Below are 15227 nucleotides of genomic sequence, written 5' to 3'. Positions count from 1 at the left end.
CTACTTTTGGTCCCGGAAAATGAAGGAGGTCCTACGGGATTTTAAAAACCTAAATCCACGCGGATAAAGTAGCCTGCTACTACTGCTACATTAGGCATGCACAGTTTAATATATTTTAGACATGGTTTTTAAAATGGCACTATCATTAGGTTATTAGGTTTGTCTATCAGTACCTACCTACCAAATCGTGAAAAGTAAGTGGACAGACACCCTTTCGCATTTATAATATTAGGGATTATACTCTGAAGTCTGATAACTTATTCTTAATGCAGGTGGGAAAGATGAATTATTTATAGTGTGGCCCCCATGTTTTCATCTATAAACCAATTCTGCCATCCTTGGGTAAAATTTAATCCGATTAGTTCCAAGTAAGCTCCAATACGTAAGCTTCGTTTCGTAAATCTTATAATTATACAGCACAAGAAAATTAAGTTAGCTTTCAAGTAATCGATATGACTATAGTACGCGACAGGTAAAGATGGCAATCGGGGTATGAGGCGGGGGGACACGGGACGCCCCGCCCATCCACATTCCACACGTCACGCGCGCTATAATACAGCTGAAAACTGCGTCAAGTCTTCCATTCGTCGATATCCCAAAGCCTAAAGACAAAAGTCTTTAATGAGTGTGTCCTACCAGTGATGACGTATAGCGCTGAAACGTGGACACTGACAATTGGCCTTGTCCAAAAGTTCAAAGTCGTTCAGCGTGCTATGGAACAGGCTATGTTGGGTATCTCTTTGAGAGACAAAATCCGTAACAAGGCAATCCGTAGGAGAACCAGAGTGACCGACATAGCTCGACGATTTAGCCAGCTGAAGTGGCAGTGGGCAGGCCACGTCTGCCGCAGAACCATTGGGGCAGACGTGTTCTGGAGTGGAGACCACAAGCGCAGTGTGGAAGGACCTCCAACCCGCTGGACTGACGATCTTAAGAAGGTAGCGGGAAGTGGGTCGATGAGGAAGGCGAAGGATCGTGTGTGGTGGCGCGCTCTTGGGAAGCCCTATGTCTAGCAGTGGACGCAAACAGGCTGATTAATTGTGTAATTTAGGTACCTATCCAAAAATGTACAAATATGTTAGTAAGAAACGTAAACCATTTGCTGACGGTAAATTACTTCAGACCTAAAGCTTGTCAAAGCAATTCCTTGAGCAAAAACTTTGACCATTTATTCTTGAACAGTGCGGTAACTGTGTGCGCTAGATCAAAGGACCAAACCGAAGCCGTTTGGGGTCATATTTTACGCCCAAATGCCCGTTTTCTCTTGTATTTGTGTTCTGTCTTGTGTTAAACAAACTTTGAATCTAGCTTGGTCTACAAACAGTTGATTTACTTTTAGGTTTTATTTAAAAAATGATAAATTTCTCCTGTTATTTTATGTATCTGTGCTTGAATCATATTATTATCTGAACAAAACTATTAGTAAACCAGAGATAAATAATTGCAGTTACAGCACTATGTCAAACTGTTTCAACTTTAAAACATAAAAACACTTCAGAAACTAAGAAAAACTAAAACCTTGTACAGTCGTTGTTGGAACCTTGACGTAGTGCTATCAACGTACAATAGGTGGAGACATTACAACGCATGCTGATCATTAGCTAGTATGTATAATAGTATTATACCACGGAACAGAAAGTTCCGTGTATTATACAAAGTAACGCTGCATAAGAGCGGTTTCAGACTAGCGTATTTTTTTACAACATACGGTCGTTTCAGCATACGCGCTTACACGTGCTTCAAAAAACCGGACTCGCGTATACGGGCATAATATTTCGGCGTGTTCGCTCGAACCGGTGGTGGCGCGCGGGGAGGGTGTCTCCTGCGGCTCGCGCTACGAGCGCTCATACGAGTTGAGCGTGTGCCAAAAGGCGCGCCTATACGCACCTAGATGCGCTTCCAAAAAAGAGCTCATACGCGCGTATAAAATGCTAGTCTGAAACCGCTCTATGATGCAGAATTTATTTTCAATGAATATAGGTATGAATTTATTTTATCTTCGCGACCCATTTTCAACATCATTATACTGAAACAACATACCTACTTACTCCAATAAGAAGAAATACTTTACATTCCAAAGTGCCTTCGATACATTATTTTCATGGGCGCTTTATTGATTTTAATCACGGCCACTTTATATTATAACTCATAAATTTTCCCGGGATTAATGAAAAAATACGCCTGCCCGTAATAATGGGCGATAAAACTTGTCAGCTCAGGTGGTTATGCGTTACCGTTCGACAAATAAATCACTAAACACGACATTTTTACTTCCCCTATATATCTGCTTACTTCTCCCAACAAGCTCTATTGTCGCTTTCAATTTCGATGAAAAGAAGAAAGACAAGAAAGAGACGTCTGCGTATAGTCAGAGTGAACTAGAGTGAGATAACTCTCAATTTGATTCTGAATCGACGATATGACAAAATTAAGGCTATTTTGACGTAAAATTATAGAAAATTTTAACTACATTAGGGCTACTTGCGTCAATTAATGTACTAACATGTGACGCCTGCCAGTGACGTCGAATCACATGAGTAGACATCCTACTCGTTTGGTCGAAGCTTCGACGTTTTGTTATAAGGTCCCAAACTGTCGTGAAATGTGGTATACGCGTAGTTTAATAAGGTACAATGAACTCTCACTTTCTTCGTTCTTTATAATGACAGGGAGATCGTATTTGAAACTTTATATCCCTTGCTTGCCTGTAATTTTGCAGGTATTTTAATCTCTAACTAAGCAACCTTGTAATTAGAGATTAGAAATTTGTTAAACAACTATATGACATGAAACTCTTGGTTGAATGAAAAACGTTTTTTTTTTAATATAATACCGAGATTTTCCTAAGGTTTCATTGACGTTAATGTGACAGTGAATTTGGGAAGCTAGAAATCCGGGATCAACCTTATTAGTGAAGAATTGGACCTCGGCCTCACTCAGTCAACAAAACGAAATCACATTACATTGAATGGCCAACTTTTAGGCGACTCATTTATCATACCATTACGTATCGGGTATATTGATTTATTGAAAGCAACGGTCCGCTAACCTCATAAATCAGCCAATATAGTGAACTGATGCGAGTATCTGCAATTGTATAAACCAAAATAAGCAATAGCCCTCGTATACATAATACGTGTATGTATAAAATATAATTCATATCATCGGCGTGGGGCTGTTTCCTGACTTATTCGGTGCAATATCGGTCAGTTATCGTATCAGTATGCGCCACAGATCACGGAATACCATACCAGTAGCACACCAAACACCTATGTTTTGCACCCGTTATTTCAATGATGGGGACTTACCTACGTTTAGTAAGTAATTTATTGGTACCGATCCGGTACGGACACTGGCATTGCGCCGGCTTCACACTGAGAAGTTTGAAAATAGAAAACATGAATATAGAAAGATATTGGAGTGATTGCAAGCACTGAAAACCAGGTCCGTAAAATACGAAAGCGCGACCAAATAACTAAAAGCACTAGAATCAACCTTTGATACACCATGCTACAAACCAACCACTGAACAATAATAATATGCTCTATATAACAATAATATTGTTTGTAACAAAAAGATGCAGAGACGAAGATTTTCAATGGAAGTTTGGCGAATATTGGATTTTCTCCTACAGAGCTCTAACAATGGTTCTGACATGGGTCTAAATACGAGAGTGCTCTCGGCGACGCTCCCCGGCGGGGTTGATTGACTTTTTCATAACAAAACTTGAGGGACATGACTTTAATTAGAGGACTTCTGTTATAAATTCTAAAGAGCAATCGAATGACGTGGTATATTTCCAGCGAATACAATCCAATCCTCTCCTTTTACAATTTTTTTTTGTATTACGTTTCGACTTCAAAGTTTAAAGGATCACTTTGTTTCTTTGCTACGAGTAGGTACAGTAAGCGGCCGAAAATAATGTACATTGACCTTTACAAGGAGATTTGTAAAGCATTGTCTCTGTCGTTGAGACCGACAGAACGTCATACCTATAGGTATGAGTGACAGAGACAACACTTTACGAAAGGCCGATGTACATTATTTTCTGCCATGCCATGTACTGTACATGTGTTTTGCCTTATAATAATTATTTTAATTACTGTAACAAGCTACAAATACAAATTATGCGAAATTATAACTGTCTGTCTATTAGCTTTTCACGGCCCAACAGTTTAACCCAATTTCGATGTGGTACAGAGTTAGTTTACAACCTGGGGACCCGATTCATCCCGGAAAATCAAAGAGTTCCCACGGAATTCTTATCTACTATTCTTGTCTACCCGTGTAACTGATTTATATAAAATTTGGTACAGAGGTAGCTTGCATCCCGGAAATTGACATATTTAAACCTTTTATCCCACCCAAAATCAAAGAGTTCCCATGGGATTTTTAAAAATCGCGGGCATCATCTAGTATTTTATAACACAGTTTCAATACTTACGACCGAGAAGTGATTTTTATTAACAGCTTTAATAACTCTGTTTCAGATCATTTGTCGACGAAAAAAATAATTTGGTAAGTTTGGAAATCGCAAGCTTGAACTTTTTCTATTAGAAATATTTTATTAAGTTCCTTTAATTTTTGATATTTTCAATGCTTTTTCTAAGAATTTCTTTTGATTCTGATTACCTTAACTAATAATAAGTAGGTGTATTATCACCCATACTATAATTAATGTAAAAGTGTTTGTTTGTTAGTTTGTTGTTCAATCACGTCGCAACGGAGCAATGGATCGACGTAGTTTGTTACATTACATGGTAATAGATTGACATAAGCTACATTTCATCCCGGAAAATTGTCCCTACCGGAATATAAAAACCTTAATCCACGCAAACAACGGGCACCAGTACCCGTAGTATAAGATTTTACGTCTCACCAAACGTTGCTAGAATTCGAGAGTCGAAACACAATAACATCAAAGTAAAATGGACCTAAAGAGCCTTGAATTGAAGTCAAATATTCAATGCCACTGATTTTAATTTCACAATGTTTCCGCTTGGAGCGCTGGCTGTAGAAGTGTAGACAAACTTGAGCTTTAAAACAAGGCATTTAAGATCCAGTTTACTGTAACGCGGAAGTATTTCGACTCTCGAATTTGGTTTGGTTTGGTGAGACGTAAAATCTTGTACTACGGGTACAGACTGTTAGTAGTTTTATGTTTTTGATTCGATTATATACTCTAAACTCTTGTTTGTGGCGTGTGGAAGTGACCTATGTCCAGCAGTGGACGTCAATCGGTTGATGATGATGATGAAGATGATTATGTATCAGTAACAAAATCACCACGAAGGATTAATCAAAATATTTAAATTCTTCATTTATGGTGCTTCATCGAAGCGGCATAAAAAATTAAACCCATAATGAAACCGATCTTCTAATACCGGTACATTCACGATCAATAACGAACACAAGTGGAGTCTTCGTTCCAAAATATCCAAAAAAGTGAATTTCTTTTACATAAGAGCAATTTAAATAGATTCACCTCACTAGTCAGGCTTCACTTTTCATCTGCTATGAAAAGGAGCACCTATTCAACGTTGCTCAATCAAGCGTCATAGAAAATACTTTGATTGCGGGAGCATACATACATCCGCATTCACTCACTCTGCTTCTTGTAATCTAGGTAAGCTTTACAGTAGGTTTCCTGACCTAGCTCAATTTTTTCAACTCTTACTTTCTTAAAAACAATTCTTTACTACTCTACTAAGAACGTTTATGTTTTAACATCCTCCAATCAATCTAGCAGCTTGTTTGTTCCCAAGAACGCACTATCACACACGGTCCTCCGCTTTCCTCATCCACTTACTTCCGACTACCTTTTTCTTCCCATCAGCCTCTTTACTACGTGCTGATTGTCCTAATTTGTTTTTAAATGTTCTCTATTATGATTAGGTACTATATTGGACAGAAATTATATTATACCTACTTCCCGTCCACGACTTCGTCCGCCTGAATTCACATTTTAAAAATCCTGTAGAAATTGTCTGTGTAACTCTCGACAACTCTTTAACTATAAATCCATGCGAAACTTACGTCAATCAGTTAGTCAGTTACGACGCGATTGAAGGACAAACCAACAAAAAACAAGCATGCCATATGCTTGTCTTTCGAGTTCTATTTTATTTAAGAGAGTTAATAAATATTTCAGAATAATAATATACCTAATACATATAATAGAAATTTGGAAAGCTGATATATTAGCAAATTTACTATAACTGCGAAGAGTCTTCATTATTATGATTGTCTTAGTAATTAATAGTTGTTCCTGTAACTTGGGTTGATTGAGAGGGCCTATGATAATGTTTAACTTTCAAAACTTTGTTTCGAATAGGCATATTACCTAGAAAGTACCTAGGTATTCATAACGGGCACAAGATTATTTCGCAGAGTATACCTAATCAATTATACCTATTGAAAACAATACTATACAACTTGTAGCACGCATGTATTTGATTCTGAAATTGTAGAGTTAAATATTAGTTATTTGAGAATGTATACTATACCTACTACTTTATGCTCGTAACTTCGTCCGCGTGGACTACACAAATTTCAAACCCCTATTTCACCCCTTTAAGGTTGAATTTTCCAAAAATCTTTTCTTAGTGGATGCCTACATCATAATAGCCATCTGCATGCCAAATTTCAGCCAGAGCCGTCCAGTAGTTTGAGCTGTGCGTTGATAGATCAGCCAGTCAATCACTCAGTCACCTTTTCCTTTTATATATTTAGATTAATCAGTCGAGAAAATTCCATCTAGAATACACTCTAAAAAAAACGTTAATCCATGATTTCTTATTACAACTTGGTCCACAAAAATATGCAATTTCTGCATTATGACTCGCATAGTTCTCGAAAAGTTCAAGAGTTTAAAATATTATAATACAGAGACTAAGTTGCGAGCATCTGCTGGTCTGATATAAAGGTTTGAATGAAAATATAAAAGCTCCTGCTTGGTGAAGCATCCGTTTCAAGTACAAAAGTAAAAAATAAAATCATAGCACATATTAGAAATGTGGGAGCAACGAAGTAAAATAGAAAGCAGAAAATACAACAAAAACTGCATCGACCTCATATCGACCTACATTGTACCGTGTAAAGTTACACTGATTAAAAAAAAATGTATAATATAACGTATAGTGTAAAGTGCAGTGAAAAAATTCAGGTGGTGCAAGAACAGGACACTCATGTGCCCGTGGCTTGTTGAAGTCCTTACAAGAAACCTATATCCAGCTGTGGACTCTATCGATTGGAGACCACCATGACGTGACCACAAAATATTGCAGTTACGTATACTAGGTCATGCAAATTGCAATTATCGTTTCTTACATTGCTGGACTAAAACAGTCATCAACTCATCAGCAGGACAACAAGACCATCAACAATATTTTAATAGTTCGTCAATCCTCACTTTGCTATTTGGTAGTGTCAAGTTAAGGCTAGAAGAAACAATGTTCCAAATATAGGTCACCCTGCGGATACGTAATATGCCGAGCGGAAACCTTGTTACGATAAAGGCCCTTTCACTCTTGGCTATTGATCAACCGTTTAATTTACATGCAAATGAACTAATATCTAACAACACGTTAAATAACTATGAATGCATAAGTGCCGATTATTAAATGGGCTGTATTAATGACTTTCTTGTTTCAGCTCAATCCCGAAAAGTTATTAGGCTCATAAATACATTGACAAACATTTATTATTACTAACAGCCATACTCAAAGTCGCTAATCGTTACGTTAAAACGAGACAGTACTCGTAGTATAAGATTTTACGTCACACCAAACGTTGCTAGAATTCCAGAGTCGAAACACTTCTGCGTTATAGTAAACTGGATCTTAAACGCCTTGTTTTAAAGCTCAAGTTTGTCTACACATCTACAGCCAGCGCTCCAAGCGGAAACGTTGCGAAATTAAAATCAGTGGCTTTGAATTTTTGACTTCAATTCAAGACTCTTTAGGTCCATTTTACTTTGATGTTATTGTGTTTCGATTCTTGAATTCTAGTAACGTTTGGTGAGACGTAAAATCTTATACTACGGGTACAGATTTATGTGAGAGATATATCTACTCGTAGCTCTGTCTCCTTTACTAAACTTCGACTCTGAGTACGGCTGTAAGAAGTATTAAATTAAAGGCAATCGCGTCTGCCTGATTGAAACTATTTATGTACTTACTTCAAAAGTAAAAACAGATTTTATTCAAGTTTGACTTTTTAAGATGGCTGCTATCATTCTATAGAAATAATAATGAATCGCCGAAACATATGTACGTACGCGCATAACTTCTGAACATCTGCACCAAAGTGGATAAATCTTTTTTGTTGTGTTCTTTATTGTCAGGACAAGGTTGGTATGAAAGATTTTTTTTTGAAAACTTACGGGAAAAGACAGTTCCCACGGGAAGCGGCTGAAGTCGCTGGCAGCAGCTAGTTAGATATAAATATTAATAATTTAGGGGACGAGTCAACTAAATTATTAGATAATAATGTCTAAAAGTAATGCTAAAAATTTTATAATAATGTTTTCACTTTGAATGATGATTTTAAAAGTTGTAACCGGAACTTATGCGGTTTATGGTTTGGAATTTATTTTATTTTAATTTTTTATTAAATTTATTAAATTAAATTGTCATAAACAGTCGTGACGTTAGAACAACAAAGTACAATAGGTATTTTCATCGCTTAGGTCACGTCACAGACTATAGTTAAGTGAGAAACAAAATGATCTACTTAAGTTCTTATTCTAAGGGTCACCCAACAAAAACGAATACCACACCTCAATTAACAATGATATTATATTATTACTTCATGAGTTGAAAGTGCCTAATATTAAATTAATTACAGTCAACCATTCATGTAGAAGATAAATTAGCAATCAGTGTATGGCTACATTTGGTAGAAATTAATTAGTGGCCAATATGGTGCTCTGGTTAGTTCAAAACCTTTACCGAAACTCCACGGAATTGCGATATATCACTTACTAATAATTTACCATTATTATACCTACATAAAATTATATTTGGTTTTTTTTATTTGTGCGCATCACGCAAAAATATTCAACGAAAAACCTGAAGCAGTTTATTTAGTTAAAAATTAATTATTAACTCTGGATTGCTAAGAAGGGTCCACTAAAACCTCCACCTCACTATAAAATCTCTGTTTAAATTTATTAACGAACCTTAGCGGCTGATAATAATCTCAACAATCTCATATGGATCTTTAAAAAACTACGCCGTGTGATACAACCCCTGAGTATATAAAATTTGTGTTGTCCACGCGAATGAAGTCGCGGGCATAAGCTAGTTTTATATAAAGTAACAATGAAACTCGTATTGTTGGTTTTACCTACATACTTTATATAAAAAGACTACAATTTTTGGATTAGACGAAAATATTGTGAACTGTTATAAAAGTTTTTTGCGTCTATCCTTTTTCTCTTCGTCGTCCTTTGGGTATTTACAAGGGTAATACAGTGTTTTTCCATTATCTCCCATTGTAATACGGGTAAACTAAAATTGAAAGCTACGTCTACACTTGGCGAACCGAGCGTAATGAACTAAATTCGTGTAAAGTAAAGTAGATGGATTTTAAATCTGTTTTCCATAATTGACTTAAAAGGTAAACAAGTAGGTAGCTTTTTGCTGAAACGCGTAAGATGATGCAGGACATTATGCTGAGCAGTACACCCATTTGGGGTGGTGTCACAGATGAAAATGTTACATTTGTATTTTGTTTTTATCTGTGACACCAACAACAAATAAATGCATTTTGTTTGTTTTTTTCTTTCTTTCTTTTAGAGGCGCACTTTACGTGGCCCATAGGATGTTGTTAAGGTGCACTAACAATGAAATCGTGATACGAGTAAACCTAACTCTAAAAGGTATAAAGCTCCAGGCAAATCGCGTAAGCAACGCGTTACGCGTTTCTCCTTTAGTATTTTTGAAGTAAATGATGAAAATGAATTAGACAATATTTGACTCATCCGATGTCACGCGATCTTTTTTTTTTTTTTTTTTTTTATTTGACTAACCAACAACATTTACACATACACAAGTATTTACATACAAAAGGATTTATAACTAAAGGACACATAGCATAAACGTTAACAACTGGCTAGTACAAAAGATTTAGGTACAATGATGTTATGACTTTAAAAGGCAGTAAAGTAAAGCAAAATGTAATAAGGAATTAGCACGTTAAATCGGTTACGTCTCATTACAAACTGATTAATTAGCTCCCTTTCTTAGGGAGATAATGACGTTACGACGAAAGCAGGTTGTCGTAGAATTAAAAATATTTAGCTGTCGATCTTTCTGATGAAGCGTATTAAATTGATGACAGATGCGATTGAGGAAAGAGTGCGTCGCAAAAACAGTGCGGCAGGGCTTAGTTGGAAATACGTTGTAAGTGCGAGTTGCTCGTTTTGGGATTTTACAATTTAGACCTATTTTTGACAAAAGTGTGGTATCCGTTTGATTGTTGATGATTTTATGCAGTAGGATTGTATCAAGTAGCATACGGCGCAAGCATAGAGAATCGAGTTTAAAATATTTTAACTTGTCTTCATAAGAGGAATTGACAAGCTTTCTATTGAATTTAAAGAGAAGTCTTCGTAAGAAACGTCTTTGCACTGATTCAACGGCGTCGGCATACGTTTTCTGGTATAAGGGGACCAAACTGGGGCACCATATTCTAGGATACTGCGAATAAGACTTTTATAAAGATGCATTAGACTTAAAGGGTTTTTAAAATCTTTTGTTATTCTGAAAATGAAACCCATCATTTTATTAGCTTTTGTGATTGTGTTATTTATGTGTAACTTAAATGTTAGAGATGTATCAAAAGTTATACCAAGATCTCTAGCACTAGTCTTAGCAGGCAGTTTATTATTTTCAAGAAAATAATCAAATTTAACTTTATTGGTTTTTTTAGTAAAATTAAGTACAAAGCATTTGTTTACATTTAAAAACATAGCATTCTGTTCGCACCACAATTTAACAGAATCCAAATCGCTCTGTAGCGATATGCAATCTTGAACATTATTTATGGCAGCATATATCTTTAAATCATCTGCATAAAGGAGGCAATTATTTTTTATGATCGATGTGATGTCGTTAATAAAAATAATGAATAGCAAAGGACCCAGATGCGATCCCTGAGGTACTCCTGATGGAACCGTTATTGGTTTGGAGTAAAACCCGTTGACTGCAACTATTTGTGACCTATTTGTAACATATGATATAACCCATCGTAGCAAATCCCCATGAACCCCATATTTTACCAGTTTCTGAAAAAGTAATCGATGATTCACTTTGTCGAACGCCTTTTGGAAATCGGTATACACCGCATCAACTTGTTTTTTACTGTCGAGACAATTTATTAGGAAATTCGAATATTCTGCTAGATTCGTAACAGTAGATTTATTTTTAACAAAACCATGTTGTTGTGGAGAAATTAGTGGTTTAAATAAATAATAAATATAATCATAAACAATACTCTCAAATATTTTGGCAAAACAATTTAAAATGCATATAGGGCGATAATTACTGCATTCAGTTTTTGTGCCTGCTTTAAAAATTGGAATTACATGAGCAACTTTCCATAGATCTGGAAAGCATCCAGTGCTCAAAGATTTATTGAAAATTAATACCAAAGGTGCTACGAGTTCTTTACCGCAAGATTTAATAAAGAATGAGGGAATTCCATCGGGCCCTGGTCCCTTGTTCCGATCTAGAGTCTTAATTTTATACAAAATCTCGCTTTCCGATAGTGTTAACTTGCTTAAAGTGTTTGTGTGAGTTTCTGCAAAGCATGAGCTTAATGATGTGTTATCGTTATCTTGAATATACACTGATGCGAAATAATCTGAAAATAACTGACAAATTTCAAACCCGGTCGTTGCAACTCGTTTATCATATCTAATAGTCTGCGGCATTGTATTACATTTACGTTTGGACTTAGTAAAGTTCCAAAAAAGTTTGTCATTACAAGCTAAAAGAGACATTTCGACATTGTCGGTATATGCATTGTAACATTCATTTATCAATCTCTGAGCCCTAGATCTAAGAAGAGAAAATGTATCATAGTCTCTAGGATTATTGTACATTTTGTACTTTGCATGCACTTTCTGTTTTTCCTTTAGACATTTAATTAGTGGTTTACTGAACCAAGCCGGTTGTTTGTCTTTAAACTGTTTTTTATATGGTGTATTATTTTTTATAATTAAGAACAGTTTTTCATAAAAAATGCTAAGAAGATCGTTTATATTACCCGATGACAGAAGTGTATACCAATCGATATTGTTTAGTTCCTTTTTGATCGAAATGAAATCGCTTTTATTGTAGTTAAAAACTAGATTGGAGGAATTTTTTTTTAAGTAATTTACAATGCTAAGCTTCATATCTACTTTGAAAGTGGGGTGATGTATATCTTCTTTACACAAAGCGAGGGCTGGCGTAAGAATGACGTTCGGAATGTTAGTAAGAAAAAGATCTAGAGTTCTTTTGTTATAATTTTTTATATAATTATACTGACTCAACCCACCAAGAGACATAAGTTGGAGTAATAATCGCGATTTTAGGTCGTGAGAAATACAATTTGGAGTCACTGTCTTCGTCGTATCGCCATTCCAATCAATTGAAGGTGTATTAAAGTCACCAAGTATAATAACAGATCCATCATGTTCAGAAATAAAATCATTAGTCTTATCATAGAATCTATGCAAGCGATCAATTGATATATCGGGGGGTAGGTATACCAAGCACAGGGTAATACTTTTTCCTGAATTTAGAGATAACCATAAACATTCGGAGTCACTTTCTAAATGTGAACATCTAAGTGTCGAAATATTTTTCTTAACCGCTACAAGGATACCACCCCCGAATTGTTTGTGACTATTTAATGAGTCCCTATCACGCCTAAAAATGGTGTAACGATTGTCTAAAAATTCAGTATTGCTAATTGAGCTATCAAGGTTAGTTTCAGTCAAACAAATAACATCATAATCACAATTTAACACATTAAGATAAAATTCATTTAGTTTTGTTCGAAATCTATTAACATTCTTATAGAAAAATAACATACTGAGCATATAACCCTATTATAACAAAGAGATATATATGTATATAATTGAGGGAGATTAAAAAATCTATTGCAATTTACTCAAAACATCCACATTTTTAACATATATAGCAGCACTACTATCATTTTTACGTAGAAAAACTTTCCCATTCTTAACCCATACATATTTGTATTGTTTTTCTTTTTTAAACTTGCGCGCCGCAGCGTAAACACCCTTACATTCTGGTGTAAGATGCTCTGCTACATAAATCAGGCTCTTATCGCCATTTATTCCTAAATCAACAGAGTTTAGCATGTCAGCGGAGTGCAATTTATTGTATCTGTGCACCGCTGATATGACATAATCACGTTGTCTAGGAGACTGTAATGTTAAAACTATGTTTCTAGGACGGTTCGAGTTATTATTCATCTTTGGTACACGACTGCAGAATGATACTGAATCTTCAGAAAATTGCAACGATAACTTGTCAAACAGATTTTTCACTATACCAAGAATATTCTCGTTCTTTCGCTCAGGGACTGATTGTATTTCTACATTATAACTTCTTGAGATACTCTCTAACATATTAACTTTAGATTGTAGATAAGCCAGCTGCTTGTTGTCGAAAGAACTGCGGGTTTCAGTCATTTCCCTAGTATGGTTTTTGAGGTCCAACGACATGTCATCATACTGTGCAGATATGAAATTCAGTGATGATTTTAATTCGTCAATAGATGACCATCTCAGACTCCTCTATAGCAGTGAAACCCCAAATAAAATCACTTTATCATGCAATAAGACTGCAATTCATATATTATCATAACAATTGTAATATCACAGGCAGGCCAAATCTTGTCATGTCAAACATACTTTCGTCGCGCGCAGTAACTTAGAATCGATGTAAATGTAGGCTTGTTAATTATGGATGGATGGACTTTTATTTATATCACTTTTATTGAACACTGAATTCAATATTTACACTATATTTTAGCTAAAATATACTTTTTATCCATTGAAATTAGTTAAAAAAACGTGTGATCTGTGGTGGGGGCAGCCATGTTGAGTCGATTTGTATACATAAATACGGGTGTTTGACGGTTTTTACTCCAATCTCGTTCCTCGTTAGAAAGCTACGTTCAAGTACAGTGTTTGTTGTCCACACTTGATGCCGCGAATAGAATGGTTACACTCACTCACGCTCGACTACACCTGGTGTAGATGCAGCTTAACGTTTCAGCTGTTTATTTTTAAATCTCCAGGAACAACGATCTACTGTGTATCAAGAAGGTAGAGAAAGCTCTACATTGTATGGTTTAGACCCCTTCCAATAATGGTAGAGGTTTTACTCACGTGATTGGTGGTAAGTGTAACCAATGGTGCTGATACAGTTTTACATAAGTTCTGACGTAAATTAACACCTCGAAATGTTAACAACATTGTTATAATGTTGAAATTAACAACTCTTCCGAAGCTGTTATCAATTTAATTTAGATAAAAGATTCTGTACTACTGGCTTAGCACCAATGCATGTAAACCCATCAAAAATTTATGAAGACTTTCCCAAACCGGGATTACTCAACTCTAACACAGATAAAATCGTGGCCGAAGGGCGGCTTACGATAAAATCTCTTCTATATCCCTTATTCAATACATCTCACCTTAAAAATAACAAAGGAATAAGGATACTATAAAGAAAAGATGAATAAAATACGTAAAACTCTTCGGAAAATCCAATGGTTATCTAAAACTATTCCTCGGGAAATGTCAGTCATTCGATATGCGTGCCTCATAGTGGATTGCTAAAATATGAGAGAGATAAGCATAGGGCTTCCGATGGAAAGCCCCAGTTTCATGTAAGTGAATAATTTTGATAAAATTATTCATAGGCTTCACCTGACCCGTCATTAGGTATACCTTTTGTTATTTAGAGCCTCAATAGCTCAACGGTTAGAGGAGCGGACTGAAAACCGAAAGGTCGCCGGTTCAAACCCCACCCGTTGAACTATTGTCGTACCTACTCCTAGCACAAGCTTAACGCTTAGTTGGAGGGGAAAGGGAATATTAGTCATCATTGGCTAATATTTTTAAAAAAATATATATAGCGCTGTGGTTTTAAAAGTGGGAGGCCTCGGGTTCGATTCTCGCCAGGGGCAGTTTGGGGATT

At 35.9% G+C, this 15227-nt stretch overlaps 2 protein-coding genes across 2 annotated transcripts in view; one reads left to right on the top strand and one right to left on the bottom strand.

Annotated features, from left to right (window-relative positions):
* Positions 1–15227, top strand: part of rsh (radish) — a 269843-nt gene that overhangs the window by 92904 nt on the left and 161712 nt on the right. The window contains exon 2 of the mRNA XM_069503824.1: positions 4491–4518. The gene's annotated coding sequence lies outside the window, so the exon portion shown is untranslated. The remainder of the gene's footprint in view (positions 1–4490; positions 4519–15227) is intronic.
* LOC138403437 (uncharacterized) lies at positions 13151–13711 on the bottom strand. Its single transcript, XM_069503937.1, has one exon. It carries the CDS (start codon positions 13709–13711, stop codon positions 13151–13153), a length of 561 nt encoding a protein of 186 aa, XP_069360038.1.

Source organism: Maniola hyperantus, chromosome 16 (assembly GCF_902806685.2).
Source record: "Maniola hyperantus chromosome 16, iAphHyp1.2, whole genome shotgun sequence".
Classification (NCBI taxonomy): domain Eukaryota; kingdom Metazoa; phylum Arthropoda; class Insecta; order Lepidoptera; family Nymphalidae; genus Maniola; species Maniola hyperantus.
The sequence above is the reverse complement of the archived record's forward strand: the minus strand, read 5'-3'. Positions and strand labels throughout refer to the sequence as shown.

What these genes read in the sequence shown, in the direction of transcription:
- LOC138403437 (XM_069503937.1), bottom strand. Translation starts at nt 13,711, where the DNA reads ATGACTGAAACCCGCAGTTCTTTCGACAACAAGCAGCTGGCTTATCTA.